Below are 22,500 nucleotides of genomic sequence, written 5' to 3' on the forward strand. Positions count from 1 at the left end.
CAAGCTGTATGCCAAGAGTGAACGAGACATCGATTCACTGATCCACACCACCAGGCTATACAGCAATGACATTGGAATGTCATTCGGACTGGAGAAGTGTAGTCGGATGATAACAAAGAGAGGGAAGGTAGTCAGAACTGAGGGGATTGAACTACCAGAAGGCAACATTGCAGACATAGAGGACAGTTACAAGTACCTGGGGATCCCGCAGGCGAATGGGAACCATGAAGAGGCCGCTAGAAAAGCTTCAACCACCAAGTACCTGCAGAGGGTCAGGCAAGTCCTGAGGAGTCAGCTGAACGGTAAGAACAAGATCCTCTGTCAGTGCGCCCCAGGGCAGCTGTGGCTACAATGTAGCTTGCTATCGCCAGTGTGTGAATGTGTGTGTGGATGGGTGAATGACTGAATGTAGTGTAAAGCGCTTTGGGGTCCTATGGACTAGAAAAGCGCTATACAAATGCAGGCCATTTACCATTTACAAGATCCGGGCTATCAACACCTACGCCCTGCCCGTGATCAGGTACCCTGCTGGGGTAATAGGCTGGCCAAAGGAGGAGATAGAAGCCACTGACATCAAGACAAGAAAGCTCCTTACCATGCATGGAGGGTTTCACCCCAAGTCCAGCACCCTGAGGCTGTACGCTAAGCGGAAGGAAGGGGGCCGGGGACTGGTGAGTGTCAGCACCACAGTCCAGGATGAGACAACGAACATCCACGAATACATCACGAAGATGGCCCCAACGTGCTCAGTGAATACCTCAGGCAGCAGAAACCCAAGAAAGAGGAGGGAGACGAGGAACCATCATGGAAGGACAGGGCCCTGCACGGTATGTACCACCGGCAGATAGAGGAGGTGGCTGATATCCAGAAATCCTACCAGTGGCTGGACAAAGCTGGACTGAAAGACAGCACAGAGGCACTAATCATGGCAGCACAAGAACAACCTGTTGCTCTACCTCTGGATCACTGGATCACAGTACAGTATCTTGTTTCGCTTTTTGTTGTCGTTTTATTTTTTGTAGCAATAATTGGACTGTAAGAAATTCCTGATAGTTGTTGTTCTGAATTTCACTGAATGTTGACCAAGCAGGTATTGAAAAAAATAACAGTCCATGTACCAACAAAATGAATGTGTCCTCCACCATAAACTGGAGATGGACCTTATTATCAGCATTCAGTTCAGAAGCCTGCATCTCTGGTGGCATGGAGGTACATTAGTACACATCTGGAAAGGCACCATGCCTGCTGAATAGTACATACAGGTTTACAGGCCACATATGCTCCTATTAAGACAACATATTTTTGAGAGGACGGTTTTGTTGCTTCTGTCAGGGTCCTGGATCTCTGACGAAGCATTTTGTATATTTTGGACTCATTGTTTATGTTCAGTTATGTACAGTTTTCTCTCTTCTATCCCTGTAGACCGTAGTGTACTCCATTTGTATTTATTCCCCAGTTATAGATATTGTCGGTTCTGTACACTCTTGTAATTTTACAGCCATAGTTCTCCACTTCCCTTCGTCTCTGTGTTAGGTATTCCGTTATGTTATTTCCTCTCTGACTTTGGTAGCCCTTGTCTTGTGTGTTTAATATTCAGTTTTAGTTTCCCAGTCTCGTTTCCCAGTTGCTTGGACCTGTGTGTTCCCAGCAGTTGTGTTAACTTCTGCAGTTATTTGTACCCTCATTGTGTTTTGTCTCGCTGTCTTCATCATATTGTTTGCTTTTTGTTTTTAAGTGGTACATTTTCTCAGTTTAAACATTTGATGTATTTTCTGTGTTTCTGTGTTTCTGCAAATAAAATATGGGTTGAATTCATTTGCAAATCATTGCATTCTTTTCTTATTTGCATGAATCCCCCTACTGGAGCGCTGAGGCATTACCAGTGGACCAATGTACAATCAACCCAGCAACGGTGTCAAAGCCAAAACCTAAAATGATCCATTACACTACAATTTACTCTTATTCACAGCAGTAGTAATAAAACAGTAATACCAGTCTGTCATGGTTTCAGGTCAAATTGAGAGGATAAGATGATGAAGTAACAGTAAGCTTGAGTGTGTACAAGTTCATACCTCGGAACGGGTGACAGGTACAGAACTAATACCGGCATTCACCGCCTTCCAGGACCGAGCAGTCAGTACACAGGCAAAGAGGGGGTACAGATCCCCAGCGCCCAGTCTGCGGCTGTAACGCTCCACCCCTGACATGTCGCCCTTAATCAAAGCCTGCCACAGCTGACAGTAGTTCAACCTGAAGTCTGGTTGCAGAACCTATGGAGGCAGCAGAGAATATGTGATTAAGAGTGACTGGTTCACAGGTAAGAGGCTGGGCAGTAATACCAGCACTATATTCACTGTTTTACACTGTAGTAGATCACTGAGGTCACTGAGACTTGAACCCATCTGAGATTTTCAGTAGATGCACCTGTGGTATCAACTTGAACATCCTAGGCGACTTCCTTCTTGGGTTAATGCATTCACATTTTTTTCAGAAAACTTGACTTCTGACGTCGAGGTCACTGAGATTTGAAGTTTGAAGTTATCACATTCACAAACCAAGGTGTCCAAGCAGTTACCACAGTGTCTCTTCAGGCTTTTAGGGCTTAGGGTTACAAAAAGAGAGAAATCTGCTTCATCTCTTAATGCATTTCTTACTTTAGGCATATTTAATCCCCCTGCTAAGAACCATTTACCAACTCCAGCACTTGGAGCACAAAAGCCCTGCATAGTATCCTACTGGTAATAACACTGAACATGAGTATGTGTATGTGTGTCTATCTTAGCTTGATTAATATTCTTCTCCAAAATCACAGATGAAATCTCAAATCATTAGGAATAAATTGGTGCTATTATGATCCAAGGGAAGTCTCTGTGTACTGGTACTGTGTGTCAAAAATGATGGAGTTGCATATTTATTACTAAAATCCTCTTTATGCACAAAGAAATAGGCAGAAAATAAACTTATGGAAGAATGGTCCATGTCTGTATCAGACTGTGGGTGTTTGAAAGAACGAGTGTGTTAATAATCAAGGAGTGTGTGTGTTTGTGTGTCTAGGACATGAGTGCACACATGTGCCTGTATTATTAAGGCGGTGGTGCATTCAAACACAGCACTCTGCTGAGAACAACATCAAATGAGTTGTTTATCAAAAAGCTTTTATCCTGTGTAGCTCTAATAAAAGTGTGCCTGTTAAAGTGTGTATGTTTATTTTTCATGTGCATCTTAGCTGTCTACCCTTTGACTCAAGGCCTCAGCCAACAGCATGAAAAATGGACAGCAATATTGGAACAAATGGCATTTTCTTTCTGCACAGGCAAGATCGAGATTTCCCACCTGATACAGGCCGTGATCAAGCAGAACAACCTCGTTCTTTTTGGTCTGCGGACACTTTCGGACCAGCACATTGCCTGGGTGGGGGTCACAGTGAACAAAGCCGTGGACAAAGATCATTTCACTGTACATCTTGCCCAGGTTTTCTGAGATCTGTTGAAAACATGAAGGGGAATGTGTAAAGTTAAATCAGAAAAAGAAGAAGAGAGAAGAAGCTTAAAATAAGAGTTCAGCAGTTCTTGGTTTGTGCTGTTCAAGAAAGAAAATGTAGAAGTTTTTCTGTCTTTTTGACCCAAATGCAGAAGAAATAAATGAGTCTGATGGCAGTGAGTCCAAGAAAAATGCAGTTTAATTACTACAAAGACAAAGAGGGAAAAAAAGCCTTCAAAGCTGACGGCAGGAAAAGCACTAACCTACTAATCAGGTGAGATGAGAGATGAGAGATGGCCTTTATTTGTCAGTTGCAGGTCTTTTGCCCACAACCGAGATGACAGACCTTGCCGACCGTACATACAATACACAAACATCACATTGGGGAGACAGGTCAGGCTAGGTAGCGAGGAAAAAAAACATTGAAATGTGTAACACAGAAGGATAATACAGGAATGCACAGATATCAACACACCACAGCACAATAAACACAGACAGCAACATGGGGAAGAGTTCCAGTGTGTACATCTGATCTGGGACCGCTGCAATCTTTCGACTGCGCCTCCAGCTGACCCGATGTCCACATCAGAGGGGAGGCGAGCGTTGGAGGTGGCATTGGATCCAGGGTAGGGAGGGTGATGCGTCAGTGAGTGCTTATCAGTATCAGTATATGTATGTGTGTGTGTGTCCATAGTTCAGCTGAGACAGTGTCCTTCGCCCTGCCAGGCTAAGTAAACAGTCTTCCAGCCAACCCAGGTGGCCTTGCAGGGAATGGGAAGAACAAACTCAACACAGTCGTTATCTGGGAGTTTTTGTTCGGCTCCGGCTTTGAGCCCACAGCTGGCGCCGATGGGATAGCCGCATTATGATGGTCATGAGAATTTCAAAGCTGTTCTTTAACACTCCAACACTGGTCTCTCAATCTCCCGTTGGAGAACCGCAAGTTTCTCCATGATGTTATCAAACTTGTGCTCTGTGGTCTTGTCATTCTTGTGCTCAAAGAGCAGATTCTGAGACCTCACGACCGCAGTCAGCTGCTCCAAGATGTAATCTGACTACCACTCAGAGGTGTTGTTCGAAGTGGACTTTTCCCTGATGTAATCCAATGTACGCTCAGAGGTTATTCTGAGTATTCATGGCAGCCGTAAGCTTCTCCAAGGTCTTAACCGTGCTGCACTCAGTGAGCCCTTTCTGTGAAGTCGCACCTCATCCCAGTGGACAGTCTTGTGGGCGTTTGAACAGCCGGTTCCGCTTTCTTAATTCTCCGATAAGCCAGGGCCAAGCCAGCTCCGATCAGCAAGAACCCTGTTATCATGGTTTCGAATAGGTCGATATCTTCAGCGTCCTCGATCGACAGTCCCGCCAGGCACACGATCCTCCATTTCTGCCACCCGTCCATCGTGTATCCAGCAGGGAAAGTACCTCCAGGACACTCGGGCTCTCCCGAGCCCAGACTTCTCGTTGAGAAAAGGGTGTCAATAGCATTCAGAGACCAGTTGATCAAATCCATAATTCTCTTTAGGTTTTAGAAAATACAATAGTCAGAAACAATAAACATAATGTTCTGGAGTAAAGTGGAGACAAGAGGAGGGAGACCGAACGAACAGGTGAACAGAATCAAGACAATTACAAGGATTTGCAAAAACCATATTTTTAAACGGCGTCATGCTGCGGCGTTGCCTCAGTTCTTCACTTACACTGTTTCACAGCTTCACTCCACACACAGAGGTGGTTCCTGGAGTACTGATATCCAAGATGGCGCCTGCCAGAGGTCGACGTTGCGGAGCTCTTTGAGTCAAGTTACTTCTTTTTTTTTTTTCTTTTCTTCTTCCGAACCACACAAAAGTTCACTGTGACCGAGGGACCTTATTGTGACTGAGAGAGCGCAGCGATGTTGGACTGTCTGACCCGTCCTCGCTGGAATCCTTTCCTGAGCTAGCAGGCTATGCTGACTCAACGCTAAGCCGACCACTGACAGGGAGCCCTCCTGGCTGGGGGAAGGACACCCGATGAGGCACTAACACCTACATAGCCTACAGGACTGTTTCCTTGTCCTGCAGGCGTTTGTTTCTTTTCTTTTCTTTTTTACAGATTTGTAGTCAGTGTTAGCATGAAATTTTCATGGACAAAAGTTGGCCAGAAATACTATTTTTAGTTTTGCTATGAACACTCTTTCCTGTGTTTAATGCGTTTTGCTACTAAAACAGTTGTGCATAAATAAAAATACTGGTAGCCGCCAGTGCTACCCCTTAGCTTCCTAGTAGATGCACCAATAGTATTAATTTAAAGATCCTAGGTGGTACCTTTCTCGATTTATTGTGTTCACAAGATTTTCAGAAAATTTGGCCTCTGACATTGACCGTGAGGTTAAAGTCACTGGGATTCAAACATCTCAGAGACTTTTAGTAGACACACTTATGGTATCAGTTTGAAAATGCTAAGTGACTTCCTTCATGAGAGTTTGGATTCACATTAATGGGTGTCCACAGTGCCCTCCCACCCAGGTGGTGATGACAGTACCCATCAGCCTTTTACAGCTGAGGGGTGAAAAGATGACACACAGGACGGGTGGGAGGGGGGACAACCGTCGCACACAGCTCACACCTGCACGACCTTGAATATTAGTCAGTAAGCTATTAACCATTAACCATCAGAGTGCAGGCAGTACCTCATTGACATTGATGCCATGTGTCTGCATGTAATCCCTGTCATTGACTTGGCCCCCGTCTGCAAACTCCATGGTCAGGATTCTCTTGGTGGAGAGATTCCAGTGGATCATGGGAATCTGGACAGAGAGATGTGCAACAGACGATGGGATGTGCAGGTTTATCCTCTATATCTTTTTCACATTTACTCACTGTTCAGTCTCCTGTGAAGCTGTTTAGCAGAGGTTCATTAGAAGGCTCAGTTCTTATCCTGGTACTATTTTAAATGAAATGAAACAACTGCTTCAAAGGAGTAAATCTAGTGTACTTTAGGTTATTTAGTAACATTCAGTTGAAAATTAGTTAAATTCCACTCATTACAGTTTACAGGAGAAAAATGTGAGTAAGAAACATAAAAGTCGGCAGAATGACAGATGAGCCTGTGAAAACAATTAACAATTACATTTGTTATTGGACCAAATTTGAACAAAATCATCTTTTATTCTGCCAAATTTTATGTCTCTGTCAAGTTAAATTGAAGCAATAAAAATGCACAATACACCGTGACAAGAAAGAATTAAAAAAAAAGTAACATTTCTAACTGTAAGAACATAAAAACCGAACAAAGAAAAGCAAGTCTCAAAAACAGCACCAGAAAAATTTAATGATAACTGACAACGCAGCAAACGGGAAGCTCTCATAGACCATAAAAACTCTGACCTCTGTTAACTGTAAGAATCATATTTTATAAATCAAAGGCCTTAAATTAAAACCAGCTGTTTAGAATACATGTGTACACAAAACTGTTACACTGTTACTCTAAAGGGAAGTCTCATTTTCATGCATGCCCATATCAGTACCTTAAGAAAGTGAAAGTGGGCCAACATGTCGGCCACCTTCTCAGCATTGCGTCCCTCGTTAAGGAAGTCCAGCTCCAGAGGCATGTTTTTCTTGGCCTCCTCCACCAACCACATTAAGGCAAAGTCCGGGAAGAGCCAATGAACCGCCTTCAACAACACCTTCAAATTAAATACATATATCCAAAAAAGAAGAATCAGTCTCACTGTAAGCATAATAAAACAGCAAACATATATACAACGGTACCCTCTCAACATATTAATACATATTATAAGAGTGGCTGATTAGACTCTCCCTGCAAAGATCATTACTAAGCAAATCAAGTGTGAGGACAGAAAATTGCTGTTCAGCAACTCTCTACATTATCACTTAATGCCGGCACTTAGCTGCGCTCCTGGCTAAAGTGCTGTTTGGAACAGCAGACGAGATGAGCTTCATTACTTGTGAAAGAGGCTCTTCTGAGTTCATTAGTCAAGGTTAGAACTGCTCAGCATGTAAAAACAGATGCAAAATGTCTTCCTGTTGCTCTAAAGGAGTGTCGTCAAATCTGCTAACGTGCATGAGGTTAGAACAACCACGTCACAATACAACGATCTCGATACCGGACGAGGGGTGTTTCTCTGGGTGGAATCAGCTGACGAGGCTTTTACAAAATATTCCTTTCTTTCAAAATGTGGTTGAACAGTAAATGTGAAAAGTCATCTTTTCAGGCTATAACGAATACTTGAATTCAGCTCAAAATTCAACAGATATACATGGTACATAGTAGCTTCCACTTTGTTATTATACCACTTACAGTTTGCTGTGGAATAGTTCATTGTGCAGAAAGGTGACAGCTGGACTTGTTGCACAGGTGGCATCCTACCCTGGTACCTGCTGGCTAAGCTCCTGTGAACTGCCTATTGTTTCAAAAATGTTCGTCTGGCACGGAAGCGACTGGAACACTTGAATTCAATGACAGCGTTAATGATAAACCTACTAGCTGACAAAGTTGTTGTCAATAAACTGATCATAAGTTTAAACTGATTGATTTGCATTAGGCCAATGGACCAGCCCCACATGTCCTAACTCATTCAAAAGCAGTTGAACAGACAGAGACTCACTTCCATTACTAGGATGTCGTTGGCGCTTTGTTTCTGGACTTTGGGGTGTTGGATCTTGACTGCCACCGTCTTTCCATCATGTAGCACTGCCTTGTGGACCTGTGCTAAGGAAGCTGCACCCTGAGGCTTCTCTTCAAAGGAGAGAAATAATTCTGACAACTGGAGGAGACAGAGGGGGGATGAGGGATTATGAAGGGAAAGAGGTGAAGAATTAGGAGATGGGAACAGCATCAAAGTACACGCACACACACGCACACCCTGCCTGCTAGCATCTTGCACATCCTCTTGTTATGTGGGGAAGTAAAATACTTCTGTTTTTAAAATAAATACTTTGTGATGACGGTCTACAGCAGGTAAAACACATCAAAATCACAGCTGCTCTTACAGTAACACACTATCTTCAAGTCCTTGGGTTGCCTTTTATGTTTAAATGTTTCTATTAAATATGTCCATGCTATGAAAATTATATATTTTTGAACAGTTTTGTCAGATAAAAATGCAAATGGGGGTTATGATTATTAAAAGTTTACTAAATTAGTCAGTAAGACAATGAACAGTTGAAGAATACAAAAAGCAGTTGGTAATAAAAGTCCAAACTATCAAAGAGTTCTGCACATGTTTATACAGGCAGTATTATTAGAATCCATAACATACATTTTCATTGCTATGCAGATGATACCAAGCTTTATCTACCCATGACACCAGGTGACACACACCTTTTTACATCACATGAATGCCTTAAAGACATAAAGACCTGGATGAGCGCTAACATCCTGCTTCCAAATTCAGATCAAACTGTGGTTATTGTATATTAGAAACAATGTATCCAACCAGATTATTATTATTAGAATCATCCTGTGTCACAGTGACAAATTAGTCAATGCATTTATTACTTAGTTTGACAATTGTAGTTTATTATTGTCAGGTTATCCTAAAAACTCCCTGAAACACCTTCAGTTGCTGCAGTGTCCTACTGAAAGGGACTAGCAGGACGTTTCCCCTCACACTGGCTCATTATTGTCCCCCCAGATAAAACCAGTATTAAATTTCAAATCCTTTTCCCTGGGGTCTTACATAATCAGGCCCATCTTATCTTAAAGACCTCAGGTCTGTCTTCTTCGGCTGCTGGTCTTCTTGTGGTTCCTCGGGCGTTTGAAAGCAGAGTGGGAGGCACAGCCTTACACTGCATTAGGCCTAGGGCAGGGGTCAGCAACCCGCGGATCCGGGTGGTTATTTTTTTTCATTGCTCAAAATAAGCGTCACACTCGCGGAAGCCGGTATACTCGCCGAAACGCCGTGCATTTATCGAGACTTTCGACCCCAGTTAGGCCAGTTATGGATCTTCGGATCCACTTTATGTCAGCAGCTCCACCGTGAACTATGTTAAAACAAACACCGCTCACGCCTCACAGACGACAGCTTACAGTCCTGCGTAAAGATGAAAGTGACTTCGTACAGCCCCGATTTGCAGACGCTGTGCGCAGAGGTTCGGGACCATAAGTCTTATTGTAAACATATCACGGCAGACCCGACGATGTTTCCATGAACACGCTTTTCAGCATCTCTTTATTGACCACTTTTCACACACGGTTGCTATACGCACACAGCCGGCTGTAGCTTTTCAGCTCACAGCCCGACAACACAAGAGCAGAGAGAGCACAGACGTTAAGGCGGCGAGGCGTGATTGCGGGTGCCGCTCAGGTGCGTCCGCCTCCCCTGCAGCGGCGCTGCAGACCACTCCCCGCCACACACATTAACCAGGTAAAATATATATTTAGGCAGAATTTTGCAAATATCTATTTTTCCTTTTTCAGCAGCATCGAGCTTTTTTTCCAATTACTTTTTAAAAGTCAGGTCAAGGCTCCAAAAGCCCAAAGGCGATATAAGGGGGCGGCTCACAACAGTTTTTGTTTGCTGGATCATTTTAGTTCAGCTGGGTGCCTTTCCTTTTGTTATATTTCTTTAAGAGTTCAAAATGTGTTAATTACATAAATAAAATGTAACTTTCTCTGTAGCACTTCATGGATTTCATAAGCAGCACACCTTAGTTGCTCTGTGGATTCTTTTAAAAAGCAGTTAAAAACTTTTCTGTTAAAACAAGCCTTTTGTTGATCTACGTATTTTATATTCTTTACATTCTTTACATTTGATCTTTTACATTGTGTATAATGTCTATTGATTGTATTGTTTATTTTAATATTTGTGTACAGCGCTTTGTGACTGCCACAAAGCATAAAAGTAAAAAACCATATATACAGTGTTATCTTCATTTTAGATGTCAAAAAGTATTTGTGGCTCCCAGTGTTTTCTTTTGCGGGGAAACCGGGTCCAAGTGGCTCTTTGGTGTTAAAGGTTGCAGACCACTGGCCTAGGGGCTTCCCATGATGCATGAGTGTTTCTTCTTCAATCCCCTCTTTTTACTCTCTGTGTTTTTACACCACTCTGCATTTAAACTATTATTCATCTCTGGTTTCTTCAGCATTGTGTCTTTTGTTTCCCTCCCCTCACCCCCAACTGGTCACGGCTGCCCCTCCCTGAGCTTGGATCTGACAGACGACTGTTGCTGTGATTTGGTGCTATATTAAGTCAAACTGAATTAAAATCTGACTTGGATGAGATATATGAGGTTCAGTCATGAGTGATTCAGGGTTCGCTTCATTAACCTGTAATTTGGGAGGTGCTGAAAAGGATTTTTCTGAAGAAAAAACGTGATGTGTGATGTTAAAAACCTATCTTAATCATCTGATTGTCAGCTTTGGGAGAGCAAATTTCAAAAGTCAAACATACTGTAGCACAGGGTTAGTCTGTCACACTGTTTTACAAGGTGTTTGTAACGTTTAGCAGGAGCAATACTGAGGTTTTCATTGAAACTTGGAATCAATTAGGCCTTGAGCTGAAACTGAACACTGGGGAATAAAACTGCATCATCACTTTGTTTTGCAAATAATTTTTAAAATTATGTAAAATAAAGTTGCAAAAACCAGTGGCGCTTTTTCAAATTCTTCTGTATTGAGTTGTGATTCACACAGATTCATATCCTACTGACTGTTAAGTTTAGTGCTGGTCACATGCGCTGAACATGACACTGCATTCACAGGTGAAAGGGAAATTTAAAAACCAGAACTGAGACTTGTATGTTTAATGTATGATTCATGATATCTGTTTTTTTCATATCAGATGTTAATATTTGCTGTATGTGTGATGATGTTTGTGCAAAGTTTCACTGGGTACACACAGACGTTACAATCGTTATAGGAAGATCATTACATATGAGAACATATTTGTTAACCGACTGTTAGTCACTTTCCAGCTGAATAAAATCTACAGCAGCCAAGAGAGGTCATCATACTCCAACATATGAAACAATTAGATTAAGAGACATTTTAAATACAGTGGGGCAAAAAAGTATTTAGTCAGCCACCGATTGTGCAAGTTCCCCCACCTAAAATGATGACAGAGGTCAGTAATTTGCACCAGAGGTACACTTCAACTGTGAGAGACAGAATGTGAAAAAAAAAAATCCATGAATCCACATGGTAGGATTTGTAAAGAATTTATTCGTAAATCAGGGTGGAAAATAAGTATTTGGTCACCTCAAACAAGGAAAATCTCTGGCTCTCACAGACCTGTAGCGTCTTCTGTAAGAAGCTTTTCTGTCCCCCACTCGTTACCTGTATGAATGGCACCTGTTTGAACTCATCATCTGTATAAAAGACACCTGTCCACAGCCTCAAACAGTCAGACTCCAAACTCCGCCATGGCCAAGACCAAAGAGCTTTCGAAGGACACCAGGAAAAGTATTGTAGACCTGCACCAGACTGGGAAGAGTGAATCTACAATAGGCAAGCAGCTTGGTGTGAAAAAAATCAACTGTGGGAGCAATCATCAGAAAATGGAAGACATACAAGACCACTGATAATCTCCCTCGATCTGGGGCTCCACGCAAGATCTCATCCCGTGGGGTCAAAATGATGATGAGAACGGTGAGCAAAGATCCCAGAACCACACGGGGGGACCTGGTGAATGACCTGCAGAGAGCTGGGACCAAAGTAACAAAGGTCACCATCAGTAACACACTACAACGGCAGGGAATCAAATCCCGCAGTGCCAGACGTGTTCCGCTGCTGAAGCCAGTGCATGTCCAGGCCCGTCTGAAGTTTGCCAGAGAGCACATGGATGATACAGCAGAGGATTGGGAGAATGTCATGTGGTCAGATGAAACCAAAGTAGAACTTTTTGGTATAAACTCAACTCGTCGTGTTTGGAGGAAGAAGAATACTGAGTTGCATCCCAAGAACACCATACCTACTGTGAAGCATGGGGGTGGAAACATCATGCTATGGGGCTGTTTTTCTGCCAAGGGGACAGGACGACTGATCCGTGTTAAGGACAGAATGAATGGGGCCATGTATCGTGAGATTTTGAGCCAAAACCTCCTTCCATCAGTGAGAACTTTGAAGATGAAACGAGGCTGGGTCTTCCAACATGACAATGATCCAAAACACACCGCCCGGGCAACAAAGGAGTGGCTCCGTAAGAAGCATTTGAAAGTCCTGGAGTGGCCTAGCCAGTCTCCAGACCTCAACCCCATAGAAAATCTGTGGCGGGAGTTGAAAGTCCGTGTTGCTCGGCGACAGCCCCAAAACATCACTGCTCTCGAGAAGATCTGCATGGAGGAATGGGCCAAAATACCAGCTACTGTGTGTGCAAACCTGGTATAGACCTATAGTAAACGTTTGACCTCTGTCATTGCCAACAAAGGTTATGTTACAAAGTATTGAGTTGTATTTTTGTTATTGACCAAATACTTATTTTCCACCCTGATTTACGAATAAATTCTTTACAAATCCTACCATGTGGATTCATGGATTTTTTTTTCACATTCTGTCTCTCACAGTTGAAGTGTACCTCTGGTGCAAATTACTGACCTCTGTCATCATTTTAGGTGGGGGAACTTGCACAATCGGTGGCTGACTAAATACTTTTTTGCCCCACTGTACATACACAGCAAAACAAAAACACAAACTCACACAGATCACACAAATACAGTCGGAAATATTTTCCAGGGACGCAAAAAATAAAACCTGTGAGGAAATGTTTTTAATACAGACATTTAATTTACTTTAAAATCAGTGAAGTTCTCATGTTTTAGCACACAAAGGGACTCACCCTGAACAGAAGGTCCTACTGGTGTCTACATGTATTTGTCTTTAGGGACAGAGGGGGACAGGGGCTTTAAGGCTGGAAGAGCAATCGATAAATGCAGTACATTAACGTTTATCATTCAGAGACGCGTCTCTGCAGTGGGAACAAAAGCAAATTTAACCCGTTTCCACACAAATCTCCACTCTGTCTATGATCAGACTCAAAGTGTGATTGGCATTCTGACTGATCAATGCCTGCCGATTGTCAGTAATCAGTAACTGCCTGTTCAGCGTGGCCCAACTAAGAACTGATACAAGGTCGGTGAGTCCTGCGGGTGTGTGAATATTAGAAATGTATGAATGGGTGAAGAGTGCAGGCTGGGACTGTATAAGTGTTACCACCCTCATCTACCACAGCATCGTGTTCGGCAGGCTCGCACTGATATTTTCACGTCATCACTGGGACAATTGCCCTGCTTTTTTTTCCTAGTGAAACATGAAAAGAGACTAATTTGAACACGATGTCGGCCCATCGGGCGCAGGCTGACCGGGAGGCATGTGGAAGATGCCATAGGACAATGAATTATGCATGCAGCATGAGACTGTGTGGGAACAACAGAGTTATTCATTATGCAAATATGCTAAATGGAATGAAATTGTCTTTGCTTACCAATGTCTGCCCACTGTGAGAAGGAGCATCCAGTGGGATCTGACATGCATAGAGAGCCTTCATGGGTTAAGTAAACGTGTAATTTCTAGATGAACCTGTCACTTTAGGGAGCTGTGAAAAATCGGAGGAATCCCAGTGAAATTTAAACATCTGCGATTCTTAAAATTTACATTATTGTAAAAACGATGTTGAAAAAAAGGCTTGACAGCAACAGTCCAACTCTTTATCACTGTACAGCTTCTGTAATCAGCGCCCTGTTTGCAGCCTCTGATTCATGTACTCTCCTACACACTCACTACTTAATCTCAGCTGTGTTGTTAATAAACATGGTAATGTGTGCATGTGGGGCCTGCTCCCACAGGGCAGACCCACAGTGACATACGTTCCCTGAAATGAGTTGTGGCACAAATAAAATGGCCCCTGAGGTCTCCCAGTTAAATGGCAACACACTGGTGTCTGTATCTGCAGTAAGGTGGTCATTTTTCTCCATGGCGGCGCGCCACGGGCCCAGCTGGAGGAGGTGACATGAATCATTACAGTGCAGAAGAGAAGAAATAAAAACAGATTACTTAGCAGAGGAAAAGAAGTGAAAGGCTCAGCTCTGAAAACTCCAATATCCTCCTCCCCGTCTTAATGCAATGCAGATGTAACATACGAACAATACGACGTATACACACTGTCCTTTCACTTTTTATCCCACCATTGTGTAAAGCAGCAGCTACACGTACAGTTTGACAGCTTGGACCACTGAGTTTGTCTTTATGGACACTACTGCATAACGTACGCCGTAGCGATGGCTGGTAAATGTGAGGCTTTTATTTCCTCGCTGGGTGAAAAATGACGAAGCCTTGTTTCAGTTATTAAGATGTTGGAGTGCATCTGTGATCACTACAAGGTCACAACTGCAGCTAACGCTTTACTTTGAGCAGCAGACGGACACAAACATGTGAAACTGAAAGAATGGGCCTCTGTATCGTTGACGCATTTCATTACACTGTGACAAGATGTCTGTGTGGGTCCTCAGTCATCCAGGTCATGGTAGTCCTGAGAAGTTGTAAAGAAGCCACCTGGCCCTAAAGATCTGTGAGGAAGACAGCTGGCTTCTATCAAGCTCTAAGCAGGACTTAGAGTAAGTCCGTTTAATTCAGATTTGCCTGTTTGAGCTCAGTGACTGTAGTGCTTTAATGTCTTTTTAATAGCAGCACTTTCTATTACAGCTCGGTAATAAAGCGATAATAGTCAGGTAACAAGGCCAACACAAGTTATTACCACTTAGTTATCAAAGTAATAACCAGTTAATATACAAGTATTCTCAAGCAGCAACAGCAGTTAAAGAGTGTAATAGTACTAAACTGTATGTAATTGGAAAATAGGGGCCCAAAAACAGAGGAATAATGTGGAAATGTCAAAATGTCAAGGCATGTCCATGAGGCAAAACTTATTAATGACAGTAACATAATACCTTAGTAACAACATGATAACCTGCCAGCTACAAGAAGTAATGTCTGCGAGTTTGGATTTTACCATTTTTATACAGAGATAAACTGTAATAACCTCATAATAACACTGTAATACTGGCTGCTGTTTTAGCACATTTGGGTAGTATTACTATATTATAATGTTTGAATTAATCCTACCTTAGGTTCCCAGAAGTCTGCCTTGCTTAGAAGCAATGATGTCAATATTATGTTTAATGCTCTGGTTGAGTAAATGTTTACATCTCTCTGGTAGATTTTGCTTAATATCAGGAAACAAATGCAAAATACAAACCTGTCTGTTTCTATTCAATAGCACATTAAGTTTGCTTTAATAGGTTATTAAAGTGTGATTGTTACCCAAAATACCTGTGATAAATTCCTGCTTATTACACAGGAGCTAACACTAACAAATGATTACAAGCATCAGGAAGTCTGGACTGAGCTGGAAACACTGATCCAAATCCACGTTTCAAAGACAGGAAGAATAAGAAAACAATAATTATTGTTTTATCATGGATCACAGAATACAAAGGTCTATTTAACATCGTTTTTTCCAAATTTTAAAGGAATAATTTATACGAATACCTCAGACTTTGATGGGATTGCAGAGGACCCCCTTTCACACCACACCTTATATATGGATGACAACACAGTGCGGGAAAAATATTTCAGCTTGGACAGAAAGTAGTTATGGAACAGATATTTAAAATGTCCAGTACACAAAAGTAAGATCCCATCCATGTTCTCCTACTTCTCCAGCCCAGGGTTCTTCCATACTGGAAAATTAGATTTTTGAAATTAAACCAAGAATGATTGAAGTTGTTTGAGCAACAGTTTCACATCATTATAGCTTTGCATGAAGTAAATTAATTAATTCATCTTTTTCAATTTTCTTTTGGAATATTTCATGTCTATCATTAGAAATAAACCATGATAACATTCACTCACATAGCTACAGTCTGAATGAACTGTTGAACATAGGGTGCTTAATTATATCAGTGTTATCTGACAGTCATATTAACGACATCTGGTTGTTTATCCATATTTATTATAATAATGTCATCTTATTTCAACACAACCTTGTTTTTTTGCAACCTTAGCCTCCAGTAACATTAGCTACAGTTAGCTACTCCCTCAGTGGTGTAAGTTCATAGCATGTGGTTCAGGTAATAATTACATTTGTGGTAGTTTCTGTGTAATAAGCAGGAACTAAAGCTGCAAAACATATAAAGGCTCACCTGCTCTTAAAAACCGACATAGATGTAACAGTGTGTGTGAAGCTGGATTCTTAAAGTTAGTTTTAAAACATCCTGTCCCAGTATAGAGCGTGACATCATCGGGTTGGTTGGTCGGTTGTGATCAACAGACTCTCATTAGTCTGCAGCTTTCTTTGTGAGTATTTACCACACGGCCTGTTCTAAGGTTCATTTTTTAGCACCCGACGGCTCTTTTTAGCTTCTCGTCTGTAAACACTCTGTATACTATTTCACGTGAGTCAGTTTATTTTGAAAAATCTCAACTTTTATTTATACGTGTGTTTTATATCCATTTTAATACCACATTAATAAAGTATCAGCTTACTAAAGCTTATTCATACAAATACCAAATATACAGTTTATTAAAAAAAATAAAAATGATCAAGACCAACGTACTTTTCTGTAATCTCAGTTTTTAATACTACTGTAAGTAACATTAGTCACTAAGTTAATCGTATATGGTATAAATTAATAACTACAAATAGATGACGGTAAATATAACTACAGCAGCTGCTAGTATGTGGCTTTAAATCCAAACATGCTATTATAATCAGCTGTTCTAAGCCAACATGGATCGTGAGGCAAGCCGAAAGGTGGCTAAAGCTGGCAGCTGGAGCCCTACTTCTTTGTCTTTATCCATGGGGAAAACAGAAAGTGCAGATTCCCAGTAGGCAGCAGTCTGCCACCTACTGGCAGAACCCAGATGATAACACGACCTCTGCTGTAGAATATGGTGTTCTTGGGTATTTTGCAAATCTTAGTCGTTACAGTTATTATCAGCTGCCATGGAAGCTCCGGTTGTTGTTGTTCAAGATGTAGTTGTTGTGTTTGTTGTAGTTGTAGTAGTACATGCAGAGTAAAAGAACATATTGTGCATGTTTAGCAGGTTTACTCTAGAGGGAAATGAGAACCAGAAACAAGGCAACGTTCTTCACATGCATGCACAGCGCCGATGCACATCTCACCACATATGGCGCTGAAAACAGCAGCAGACCACATACTGCTCGTGACAAACCACTTATACATGAGAAAATCCATCTGACGTTAGAATGCACACATATTTAAAAAGATAAATGTGTAGTCGATCGGAAATGATGGCGAAGCTTCGCTGCTGCCTCCAGAGCTGCCTCCAGAGCTGCTCATCAGCGTCACTTCTTCTCCTGCCACTCCAGAAGCGAGGGGGGCTGATTCATTCTGCTACCTTCTTTGTAGACACACAAATTATATTACTATCTTTTCAGCGTTAATGATGCCCTACTCTGGAAGACATCAAACTGAATGTGGACCTAATTAAAAACATGAACAAGAGAAGACTGATGTATCTGAGAGCAATTAGAGAAAAGGTCGATTCTCCTTGTTTCTGCGGGTTACTGAGAAGGACTGCGCAGTTTACTATGAATATTACACTAGTTCTCAAATAATGGCTAGCATTACCCATGGTTGTAAATCACTGATATGCATTATTTTGGTATCTACCATTATTGCACTGTGAATTTTATCATGAAGGTCTCAACAATGATTCATTAATGCTGTGTCAGCATAATCCAACCCTAACGTGGTTGCCTAAACAGTCGTAGGAACACCGCGTTCACCTACCAAACCCGTTCTTGTAGCACATGCACACACAGGAGAAGGGGAAGAGCGACACACTGTGTCTAAAAATAACAGAATAATTGCTTTCCTCCTGCAGTTCTAAAAGGCTGCCATCACCAGCAGTTTGAATGTTGTGCTCCACACTAACAGCAGCATTAACAGCCTCTCGGTTGTCATTTAGCAGTTTTAAACTGATTTATTCGTCCCCACTTCTCAGCTTGCTACGAGAACACGTGCACAGAGATGCTCCGACTATTACAGTGAAAGAAACTCCAAATAAAAATGATTAAACTACAGACCGAATGAAAGGCAAACATAAAGGTGTTTGGTAAAAGTCATTCTTTACTGGAATAAATCTGCTACGATGCTGACAGAGTCCTCTTATCTGACAGCTGGACTCCCTGATTCTGTACTATGACTCTGTTTCCTAATGTTGGAATTTTCACATATGTTGTGTCATTCTCTCCAATCACCAGTGGAAGACATGCAGTTGTCCACAGGTCTCTGAGAAAACAACCCTCAGCTCTCGTCACGTAAAACCTCACTAAACACTTTCACTTGTTTAAAGACTTGTTAAAGAAAACATGATGTTCATTTTGTTTTAAAAAAAAGAAAAAAAACAGATAAAACATCAAGAAACTGACGAGCTGTCAGCCTATTTTGCAGATTCAGCCCTTACTCGTCACATCCACACGACAGAGATATGTGATATGGGCCCATTAAGAAAAAGGAAAATGTATGTCCATGTGGAGAAAAAGTGGAAATACTGTTTTGAGGGGGGGAAAGTTGAAATGTGGAAATGTTGCTTCAAGCCAAACAACTGCCACAGCTCCTCTCTGAAATGCCTCGGGTAGATACTGTGTGGCTTCAAAACACCAAGACGGCAAGAACAAAACACTTTATAGAGACAGTGGCGAGGTCACTGAGGCTGCATCCGTCTTTCATATAAAATTCCGTCTCAGACTTTTAATCTTTTTCAAAAAAGTACCCAAGTTTCTCTCTAAGAGTGAGAGACACCCATAAATGTAGATCAGCCATCATCTTTCACTCCTGTGTCATGTGTAGTCGGCCTCACTGCGGGGACCGTTGTCACCCATCTTTCTGCTCACTTGAATGAAATAAAATTTGACATAAGTGAGGATGGCTGTTGTTCAGATGTTTTCAAATGTTCCACTGTTAATACGTCTGTTTTTACATTTATGTCTAGATTGGAAATTAGGGTGAAATCACTGTTGTTAGGATGCCTTATCATGAGAGGTGAAGCACACAACGTAATGTTAAAACTCACACATACGCACACAATTAAGACAGGCTCATGTGAAAAATCACAAAGGTTCATGCCTACAACATTTGGTCTTACAGTAGATCAAGTTTATCTGCTCTTACTTCCTTGCCAAGGTCTTCTCTGATAACCTGCTGGATCTCCTCCATGCTGCTCTCAGGAGCTCGGCTGTGGAGCACCTTTAGCGTAGATGTGTACTCCTCGGGCAGCAGGTAGTCCAGAGCACCAAGGTGCTGGCCCACTTTGATAAAAGTGCCCCGGTTGGCACAGCACAAGTCTCGAAGACGCTCTGCCGATCGCCTGTGCACCTGCAGGAGGTGACGGAAAACAATCATGACAGTTGATTAAAATGTATCAAGGTTGTTGCAGAAATGAAGACTTTCAGGGACAATGAAAGGCTAAACACTGTTCGATGTGTGGCATGGCACTTCGTCCCAGTGCTTTAAAATGTTACTGTACCAGTAAACTTGCTAAAGAGACGAGGTAAAAGCTTGAAGCGTGTCTTTGGGAGCACTGACACACTGGAGATCATGGCAAGTTGACAACTGTGGCACAGCAGAGCAGACAAACTATTCCTTTTGTTCATGTTGTCATTGTTATGTTGAAACAGGAGCAAAACGCTATCGAGTACATTTTGGTTTTACTGGTAATTTGAATCATGACATGAAGTGTTTACATAAAATACTGCTATTTGCAAAAATATATTAAAACATTCAGCTGTTCAACCATTAATTTATATGACAATGGTGTTCAGCATAGAGTATGACTTATTTCTATCAATCCTTTACAAATTTCTACTTACAAAAAGCACAAACAACCACAGAGAGAATCTACTGCAATAGAAATAAATCTACTGATGATCTCTTTGCTGAAAATGCAACAAATCAAATTTAGGATACGGGTCAGAGGGCTGCGCCTGGGATGGACTACATTACTACTTTAGTTCACTGAGCTTTGTGGGTATTTGTTTACTCACAGCTGTCTAAGGTCCCACCGTAGGACTTCAGTCAGGTGTGAACATTAAGTCTCTGTCTGCCCCCCAGGTTTTGACTTCTGCTATTTATCACTCGTTTTTTTTCTTCATTGTTCGTTACCCAGTTTCTTTTCACCTGTGCCTCCTTTTCCCGAGCTCCCTCGTTGCCCTCTAGTGTGCATATAGGGCATCTTCCTCTCAACCCTTGTCACAGCGTCTGTTTTTGCTCCTTGTGTCACACAGTCTGATTTGTTACTGGATGGATTTCAGCAGTGTTGAGTGTCTTTTAATGTCATGTAACTCATTTAGACGTCTAGGAAACTTCAAACTGCATGGTACAAGGAGCAGCTGTGACTGGCACCACTGTGTGGTACCGTGATGTCATACCAACTGTCCACGTGAAATCACAGAGCAGGTCAGCGGATGCATAGTGTGCAGAGTCATTCACTACAGAGCTGCAAACTTCATGAGGTCTTGAGATTAGCTCTACAACGGTGCACAGACAGCTTCATGAGCTGAGCTTTCATGGCTGAGTAGCTGCATCCAAGCTGTACAAGGCAATGCAGTGTAAAGCACGCCACAACTAGACTCTAGTGTAAACATGTTCCCTCAAGTGATGATTGATGGTTCTCTGTCTGGCGATGGACCAGTCAGAGTTTGGAGGTTGCCAGATGTGGTGTTTCTCAGGAGATGGGCTCTGCCCCTCAGTTTCAGTGAAAGGATACGCAATGCTGCAGCACGAATGCGCTTCTGGAAGGATGGTCAGAAATTCCCATTAACTTACAACCAAACCAGAAGGCTTGAAGCTATTACAGCTGCCAGTTAAAACCTTAGGAATAAATAACAGGATGTCACTCATGTTCGTATACTTGTGAAGGCAGATGCACAAACATTTCTGGCCACATAGTGCATTTAATTCCTGTTTACAGAGCTTCAGAGTCAGAGATTCCTGTTTTGGTTTTACTTCTGAAAGAAAAATGAACCAATGTCAACACAAAGGTCCTGCAAAAATAACAGGAATCATATTAATACAATGTATCTTCAAACTGCAGCTAAAATATAACAAAACAGTTACGAACAAACAGAATACAATACACATGTCTATAAAATCTAAATGAAAAACATCAATAAAAACAAATGACACCCTAAGCCTCTAGAAAGCATCTTCTGTGCTCTGGTCTCTACGTGTCTGCATATCTGTGCTGGCAGTCCTGTCCCGTCTGTCCCATTTGAACCAGCTGGAAGTGATAATGCTTATAGAGCTCGTCTCCTGAGGCCAGTGCAAATAAAGAGGCGTGAAATTAGCTCCCCTTAACCTCTCTAACCTCCAGCAGACACACATGAAAACACTCCAGGGCGCACACACATACAGCCACGCAGCATGCTCCCATAGGACCGTTTGACATGAGTGTCATCTGGACGATGATGACAAAGCAATGACAGGAACAAGTCACCAGAGATTACCAGATGAGTCTTTCTGCTTAGCCATGCACCAGGACGCCTTTTTGTAACAAGCGCCATCACCAGAGCCACACTGTTAATGCGGTGTTTCAAAAATACTAAGTTTGCATTTATACATTTTATTCATATACATTACTTATTCTGCATGGCTTTCATACTGAAATCAGCACAAATTCTATCAAGATAGCACAACAGCAGCACTTACACAATATGAGTCTCTGAATGTAAATTCATATCCAAGACTATACGCAGTAAAAAGCTTTTAGTTCTAATATTTGGAGATAAGTAATAAAAAGAAGACGTTTTGGGGGAAATGCTGCTTTCACATGTAGAGAGGTTGAAAAACGAAAAATGTAAAACAGAAAGCCTCGTGCCATTAAATTATTTTAAAAATTATTTTAAATGAAAAACTGATATTGAACATCAGAAGTTTAAAAAAATGCAATTTCTAAATTTTGACCTTTGTCCTATGGCTTCAGTGAGAAATGATTTCTTTTGTTTTAATAAGGCTGCAACGACTCCTGGAGTTATTGGAATAACTGGATTATATTATCAGA

At 41.8% G+C, this 22,500-nt stretch overlaps 1 protein-coding gene across 1 annotated transcript in view; it reads right to left on the reverse strand.

Annotated features, from left to right (window-relative positions):
* adck1 (aarF domain containing kinase 1) overlaps nucleotides 1-22,500 on the reverse strand; it is a 91,608-nt gene that overhangs the window by 20,590 nt on the left and 48,518 nt on the right. Inside the window, exons 4-9 of the mRNA XM_085343298.1 lie at nucleotides 19,614-19,817; nucleotides 8,087-8,245; nucleotides 6,986-7,144; nucleotides 6,149-6,265; nucleotides 3,334-3,483; nucleotides 2,073-2,270 (exon numbers count right to left, since the gene is read on the reverse strand). Of these exons, the coding sequence (XP_085199424.1) occupies nucleotides 2,073-2,270; nucleotides 3,334-3,483; nucleotides 6,149-6,265; nucleotides 6,986-7,144; nucleotides 8,087-8,245; nucleotides 19,614-19,817 (987 nt within the window). The remainder of the gene's footprint in view (nucleotides 1-2,072; nucleotides 2,271-3,333; nucleotides 3,484-6,148; nucleotides 6,266-6,985; nucleotides 7,145-8,086; nucleotides 8,246-19,613; nucleotides 19,818-22,500) is intronic.

Source organism: Diplotaxodon limnothrissa, linkage group LG19 (assembly GCF_057381915.1).
Source record: "Diplotaxodon limnothrissa isolate DT_005_m linkage group LG19, D_limnothrissa_male_GT1.1, whole genome shotgun sequence".
NCBI classification, from domain to species: domain Eukaryota; kingdom Metazoa; phylum Chordata; class Actinopteri; order Cichliformes; family Cichlidae; genus Diplotaxodon; species Diplotaxodon limnothrissa.